At 59.0% G+C, this 7,504-nt stretch overlaps 2 protein-coding genes across 3 annotated transcripts; both read right to left on the reverse strand.

The window, feature by feature from the left end:
• Window positions 1-1,208: 1,208 nt before the first annotated feature.
• Window positions 1,209-2,609, reverse strand: LOC121852216 (heterogeneous nuclear ribonucleoprotein U-like protein 1). Of its 2 annotated transcripts, none has more exons than XM_042346295.1 (3): window positions 2,479-2,609; window positions 1,884-2,048; window positions 1,209-1,337 (listed from the first exon to the last, which is right to left on the reverse strand). In XM_042346295.1, exons 1-3 carry the CDS (start codon window positions 2,593-2,595, stop codon window positions 1,224-1,226), a joined length of 396 nt encoding a protein of 131 aa, XP_042202229.1. In that variant the 5' UTR covers window positions 2,596-2,609; the 3' UTR covers window positions 1,209-1,223. The 2 variants fall into 2 exon arrangements, with proteins under 2 accessions (XP_042202229.1, XP_042202228.1); XM_042346294.1 differs by having other exon boundaries at window positions 1,884-2,051.
• Window positions 2,610-6,679: 4,070 nt separating this feature from the next.
• On the reverse strand, window positions 6,680-7,449 carry LOC103173908 (cytochrome P450 2B15; the record flags this gene model as incomplete). The annotated part of the gene is made up of 2 exons (XM_042346297.1): window positions 6,680-6,945; window positions 7,308-7,449. Coding segments are annotated over 2 exons (351 nt in total), but the record flags the coding sequence as incomplete, so codon positions are not given.
• Between the last annotated feature and the right edge of the window lie 55 nt (window positions 7,450-7,504).

A 7,504-nucleotide genomic window follows, 5' to 3' on the forward strand; every position in this document is an offset into this window, starting at 1 on the left:
CGGAATGTGCTGTTGTTGGGTGTCGTATGTGGTGTGTGTGTGCGTGTGACAGAGAGAGACGTGGCGTGTGCGTGTGCAGTGTTTAGAGGCTTCCGATTCCAGAAACGGAAGACATTTTTTTTTTCGCGCGTGGATTAATCGGCTAAAACAGCAACGCGGGGGTCGCGGGGGGGGGGGGGGGGGGGGGAGTGGGGGTCCGGGAGAGGGAGAAAGCCAAGTCTTAAGAGATACAGCACTTGCTTTGTACAGAGAGCGGAGTGTTCCCACGTCCCCCACTCCCTCTCTCTTTGAATCATACATTTTTATATATACACATGTATTAAAATATAGACACACACACAGCATAATTGCCAACATTTTTTGGTGGGCGGAGGGGGGTGGGGGGGTGGGTGGGAGAGAAGATATCCTGATTCTCCGCCCCTAAAGCAGACACGATACCGATCGAAGACTGCGATCCAAAAAAAATATTCCTCCGGTTTTAATTAAAATGGGTTTATATATTTTTTTTTTCTCCTCCTCCTCCTTCCACTCGGAACACAAAATTCCTGCAGGACCCGGTTGAAAAGGAACAGAGAGAGAGAGAGAGAGACCAGACCAGACCAACGGTACGAAAAGCTATTCGACCACAGGCGTAAAACAGAGCGCAAAGCAGAACGGAGGGGAGTGCGCGAGCGCGTGCGCCAGGAGGGGTGTCGCACAAATCGTTTACATACATTATTTTAAAAAAGTCCCGACACGTGTTAAAAATTAATGACATTATTATCCTTTTCCTCCGTCTCTCTGTCTGTCTCTGTCTGTCTGTCGCTCCCTCCTTTCTCTCTAGGAAAGAAAAGTATCCCCACCCTCCACCCCCACCCACCCCCTCACCCACCCCGTAGGGTTATCCTGACAAAATATCAACAGCTTTACCGACAGTAAAAAGTGACATAAAAATCTAAAAAGGCTTAATCACGTGGCGGCCGTAGCCCCAGAACCTGTACACACTTTCTGCAGTTTGCTAGTTAACTCGATTTGACTTGACATAACAAAAAAAAACTCCAGCGGCCTATTTATTTATCTATCTAACTATCTATCGTTCCCTCCGCGTGGCTTCGACCTTCGTGTGTGTCACGGAGCGATAGAATTACCGTGTGTTTTTTTTTTCTTTTTCTTTTTAAAAAAAAAAAAGAGAGGACGACGGCCGGCGGCGGCGGGGTGGTGGTGGGGGGGGGGGCGGCGGGAGTTTACTGCGAGCCGGAGCCCTGCGAACCTCCGGAGTAGTTCCCGTACGTGTAGTTCCCGTAATATTGGTTCCACTGACTCTCGTTCTGGTAGTACTGGTTCCACTGTTGAGCGTACTGAGGGACAAGAGTTGGAGTGAGTCTCATTTTCTTCCCCGCCACACCCTCTCCTCTCGCGCCTTCGTCAACCGCAACCAATTATGTTTACGCAGAAGCCTTTCGTGTCGGGAGGACGTTTGCAGGTCGACTGCTCTCCCCCACCCCCCACACCTCCCCCCCTCCCCAAGTAAAGCAAAAGTACCCGCTGGCCGCGCTCCCACGTCGCCTCTGGCAGTCAGTCGCAGCGGATCCTGTGAAGCGCTTCGGGACAGGTCAATGACGCGCTAAGGCGCTGTTTCCAATGCGAGGATCATTGCTATTATTACATTAGTTATTACTCACAGGGCTCTGTGGCCTTTCAGGCAGCTCTTACCAATCAATACCGGCGCTGAGGACAGGGGAGTGTGAGGATCTGGCGCTAACGCCTTCCCTTGCCGGGACCAGAGGGGATTCAGTCACCTGCTCGTTGCCTTGTACATTTCGAGAGTGCGGACACTTGGGCAAGTTGGGGGTGGTGGTGGGGGTGGGGGGAACGGGACCCTTTTAAACGGCCATTTTACTCACCTGCTGGTACTGGCTGGGGTACTGCTGGCTGTAGGTTTGTGTCGTCGCCTGGGGCGGATGTTGGCTGTAACCCTGGGTGTAGCTGTCGTAGTTGCTGTAGTTCCCGTAGTTGTAGTTCTGATTGTAGCCTTGACTGTAGCCTTGGACATAACCCTGACTGTAGCTCTGCTGAGGAACGAGACACGGGGGTGGGGGGGGGAAATTGACAGGATGGCATACATTCCCCCATCCCAGTCCCTCCGCGTCGCCCCCTCCCTTGCCCCCCTTCTTCCACCATGCCTTCGATCACCCTCCTACCCCTCCACACCCCCACCGATGCCAACCACCAACTCGGGTCCAGGATCCCTGACTGTCCAGCGGCTTGGGGACGTCCTCCTGGCGCGAAAGGCGCTATACAAATCTACGGAATAACAGTAATAATGACTACTATTACCGTGAACCCTCCCCGCCCGCCCGCGCGCGCACAAAAATGGGCGTTCCCGTCTGTCCTTCCTCCCCCCAAAAAAACGATCGCCCGGCTCGCAACGGGCAACTGCGATGGGAGTAGAGAGTGGGGGTGGCGGTGGGGTGGGGCGGTGGGCGGGCGTCACCTTACCTGTCCCGGACTGTAGCTGCTTTTGCTGTAGCTGGGCGTACGTGGAGCGCCGTAACTCTGTGTCCGGTTGTAGTTCCCGCGGCTGGCCACGGCGGTGGGTGCGGGGGCTGGGACCATGCTGCCGCCGCCGCCGCTGCCGCCGCCGCCGCCGCCGCCGCCGCTGCCGCCGCTGCTGCTGCTGCTAGTGCCCCAGCGACTGGGAGGGGTGTTCCCTCCACGGCTGTAGCCTGCGCGAGGACAACAACACGACACAACACAAGTGTTACCTCTACATCGCTTAAGAACACAATGTACCCTCCGTTCCCTCCGGCTCCGGTCTGCTCCACGTCCCCCGCCCCAACCGCCCGACCATCGGTGGCCTTCAGCCTCTCAGCCCCGAGGCTCTGGACGTCCATCCCCAGTGCCTTCGCCGCTTCCTCCCTTTCCTCCTTCAAGGCCGGTCTCAAGGCCTTTCTCCTTGACCGTACCTTCAGCTCCGCTCTCGACTCTCTACCCCCTCCTCGCTCCCTCCCTCCCTCCCCTCACCCTGACCATTTCCCCCCAATGCTCGGGTCCTGACCCAACTGTGCAGCGCCTCGGGACGTCCTCCCGACGTGAAAGGCGCTCTATAAATGAATTGTTGTTGTTGTTGTTGGAAGGCCAGTCGAACAAAGCCTGAGGTCCATCTGGTTCGCCTTCCACCTTCCTGGTGGTCTCTTGCACCTGCGCCCCGAACTACCTACGTACCTCAGCCCTCATTTGCACAGCGCCTTTCATGTCGGGAGGACATCCCGAGGCGCCGGACAGCCGAGGATTTCGATTGAACCTGGTTCAACGCACACGCTACATGTCCGGACACCACGCCACACACACGCCCGCACACCCGCGCGCTCAATAAAAAGAAATTCTTAACGTCGGCCCTCGATAGAAGCGTCTTACTTGTTATCACACGGCCTCGGTGCCGTCGTCGTCGTCCCGTCCCCCCCCCCCCCCCGTCCGTGCGCGCCTCCCTCGCGCGCGCCCCACGACTCAGACCGGCCAAATCGAGGGGGTGACTCCTCGGTCGTTACTCTGCACTGATCACAGCAGTGGGCGCGGGGCGGGGGGAGAGGCGCAATCGCTCCACCCTCTCCACGGCCACTGCTGGTGAGTACATTTATACCCACCTTCGGCGTTGGCTGGTGGGGTGAGCGCTTAGATCAAGGTCTAGCCTAGCGCCCACCCCCCACCCCACCCCCCACCCTCTCTATGTCCGTCTCCCTCCCATTCAGAGCGTACGTGTTTGCTTGGCTGAGTCTCGATGAATCATTGCGCTGCGGTCCGGACTAACCCGGGATAGCGGGCAGAGCGTCTCGGGTCGCAAGCGCTTGCGGTTTCAAACACCTTCCCGGAGCGGCAGCAGCTTTCCAGGGGGATTGCCCTCCAGCCCTCGAGTGGCTCGTCCCAAGCGTCGTGACCGACGCGCAATATCGATGCCGCTGCGTGTTGCTCTGCGTGTTGCTCTGCGTGTTGCTCTGCGCGTGTGCGCGGGTTGTGCGAACGTCAGTACCCCATTTGGCTCTTGAAAGAATCGGAACGCTTTCTGCTGCCGGAGTCCGTCTCGTTCCCAGTCTCCCCCGTTCCGCAGCCTGTTCCGTTCCGCACGTTTACCGCTCGCTCTCCGAAGTAGTGTGTGTGTGTGTCCCGATTTGTTGTAAATGTACCCCCCCACCCCCCAATCCCCACCGGTTCGATCGCAGACCGTGTCCTCTGGTCCTACCGTTTCACCACAAGATAAAACCGAGCTTACCCGGTCCCTCCAGAAAGTCTCTACCAGCTCTCCGAGCGAGTGTTCGTTCGGACCCACCGCCCACTCTTCCCCTTCGTGGGGACAGGAGGAGGCCATTCAGCCCCGAGAGCCAGTTCCGCCATTCTATTAGATCACGGCCAATCTGTGCCTCAACCCCCCACCCACCCGCCTCTGCCCCGTATCCCTCGATCCCCTCCGACAAACATCTCTCCACCTCGGACTGGACAATGTGAATGGATCCACAGCCATAACCCGCAGCCCTTTTTTTTTGGTGGTGGGGGGGGGAGAGAGTTCCAGATTCTCACTGACCCTTTTCACGTCGGGAGGACGTCCCAAGGCAACTGGACGGACAGTCAGGGATTATATATGTGTACATATATACATATATATATACACTGTCTGCTTCCCTGTTTCGCGCCGACAGATGTCCCCGTTGCGTTTCCTTCGCGCCCGCGGGTTACAGTTTAGTTTGCTCAGCGCCCGCTTTTTTTTTAAAAAGCTCGGGAGGGGGGACGGCGCCTGACGATCGGCCGGGCTGGGGCTGGGGTGGGTGGGGGGGGGGGGGGGGGCGGTGGGGGGGAGCAGGAAACGACGCTACACAAACCCAACGGTTGGTGTGCGTGCGGGAGGCGGTTTGGTCTCCGCCGACCACGTCTGCACTGACCCATCCACGAAACACAACCGAACGTTACCTCTGCGCTTCGAAATAGGTCCCGTACAAGGCGTCCGCAAAGTCCCGCTGTCCCCCCGCACCCACACACCCGCCGCCGCCGCCGCTCCGCGTATTTTTTTTCCCCCTACGGTGCGCACTGACCCAACAACCGAAAGGTGTGGGAGAATGATGACCGTTGTGTCGAGGAGTACTTGTTTAGAAATGCAATTGTATTTAAGTGCGTTGCGTTGCGTTTAGACATCCAGTGGGATCGGTGCGTGTGTGTGCGCGCGGGCGAGCGAGTGTGTGTGTGCGTGTGTGCGCGCGTGTGTGTGCGCGTGTGCATGCGCGCGTGTGGGCAAGCGAGCGTGTGTGTGTGTGTGTGTATGCGCGCGTGTGGGCGAGCGTGTATGTGCGTCCATGTGTGTGCGAGTGTGTGTGCGCGTGTGTGTGTGTGCGTGTGTGTGTGGGCGAGCGTGTGTGTGCGCGCGTGTGGGCGAGCGAGCGTGTGTGCGCGTGTGCGTGCGTGTGTGTGGGCGAGCGTGTGTGTGCGCGCGTGTGGGCGAGCGAGCGTGTGTGCGCGTGTGTGTGCGTGCGTGCGTGTGATTGTGCGCGCGAGCGCCGTCGTTTTCGCGGCAGATCACCATCCGTCACCGCGTTCGGTGTGACGTCTTCTGTAACGTGGACGGAGTGAGCGATGAAGGATAAACATATCTCTCGACGGACAGTCTGAGCTCCTCTCTCTGTAGTCTCGTATCGCTGCTTCGTAATTTGTGGGCGAACGCGGCGGCCAATTGCGCACAGCAATGTCCCACAGACAGTCGTGGATTGAAAATGACCAATTTATTATGTTTTTGGTTTTGGAGGGTTTATTATTAGGCTCTGTGTGGAGTAAGGAAACTTGTCCCGAGGTTTCGCCCTCTGCCGGGGATTGAACTCAGGTCTCTCACTCGCAAAGCGAGTGCTCTAACCCCTGAGCCTCAGGACTCCTTGTCCTGTCCTCGAGACGCCTCCCAAGCGCCGCAGAGTGAATCGACCGCGCGCTTCGCGGCCCCCGACGGCGCGCGGCAGCTTCCCGGCGCCGCGGGAGGGAGGGAGGGAGGGAGGGAGACCGATTCGATTCGGGGGAGTTATCGGCCGGGACACCGAGAGGGAGAGGGGGAGAGGGGGAGAGGGAGAGAGACTCAAACCCACAAACTTCTGACTCGAGGAGAGAGCCACCGCTGAGCCGCGTTGACGCGCTGTTCGCGAGTCGTCGCTGCAAAACTCAAGTCGCTTCAATCGGTCGGCGATACGGTGAGTAGGCGACCGGGTGGGGGGTTTTTTTTTGCCCCCCCACCCCCACACACACACCCACCCCCCCACCCTCTATGTTCCCTTACAGAAATCTGTCTCGACCGTCCTCGAGAGGCTCAAGTCGGCTCAGGTTCGCGTTCACGCCGGACTCCCGAGGTCGTGCCCGGATCCGGCGCGTTCCAGAGCTCGTCCCGGGGCGGACGGGGTGGGGGGGGGGTGGGGTGGTGGGTGGGGGTGGAGGTTGTGGGGGGTCGGAGGCGGAAGGTGAGCAGCCGTCGACGGGATTAGGGACACGAACAAGTTCTGAATAGATCAGTGCGATAATAATAATAGTATTTGCGTTTGATTCTTAGCGCCTCATCGGGTCGTTCGGACGCCCCCGAAGCGCTCCGCGGACGGACTGACCCGCGTGCGAACGCTCCGGACCGCTCAGCGACGGGACCCCACGCAAAAGGCGGTACCAAATGCAAAGATTATTATTATTATTATTATTATTATTATCATCGTCTTCGTCGTGGTCGTGGTCGTCGTCGTGGTCGTCGTTACGCGCTGCTCCCGCGCCCCGTTTGCTGGCGGGGGCTGCAGCGCAGGAGGTACGGCCGGTGGAGGGTCGAGAAGCCGCTGGACAGGGGCGCGATGTCGACGGCCTCCGGCTCCGCTCGCGATCCGAGGGTGAAGTTCCGCAGCAGCGCGGTGAGGAAGAGGAAGAGCTGCGTCTGAGCCACCTTCTCGCCGATGCACATCCGGCTGCCTGCACGAGACCACGCTCCGGTTAAGACGGCAACGGCGCGCGCCTCGGACGCGGCGGCGGCGGCGGCGCACGCGTTATTTTTGAAGGAGCTTCGAGCCCGCTCCGACCTCTCCCCGTTATCTCGGAGCCCCCCACCCCCACCCCCCCCACCACCCCCACCCCACCCCGGGTATCGCTTGGGTTAACCGTCCAGGGCAGCGGGACTGCCCAAAGCGCTTCGCGGGACGCGCGGACCCGTGGTTTTTTTTTCCTCGTTGCGGTTGCGGTCGGCGCACGCGGCAGACGGTTTCGCGCGCAGCGAGGTTTCCCCCCAACCCCCACCACCACCCCACCCCCCCCAGCCCCGCCCCGCCCGCCCCGACCTGTGGAAAAGGGGATGAAAGCCTCGTTCTTCTTGAACTGTCCCCTTTCGTCCAGGAAGTGGTTGGGGTCGAAGGTGTGCGGAGATTCCCAGTGACTCGGGTCGTGCAACACCGAGGCCAAGAGGGGAATCACCAACATTCCCTGTGGAGGAGAGCGATTTGTAGTAATAATAATAATAATAATAATAATAATAATA

This window comes from Callorhinchus milii, unplaced genomic scaffold (genome assembly GCF_018977255.1).
Source record: "Callorhinchus milii isolate IMCB2004 unplaced genomic scaffold, IMCB_Cmil_1.0 Scaffold577, whole genome shotgun sequence".
In the NCBI taxonomy this organism is placed as follows: Eukaryota; Metazoa; Chordata; class Chondrichthyes; order Chimaeriformes; family Callorhinchidae; genus Callorhinchus; species Callorhinchus milii.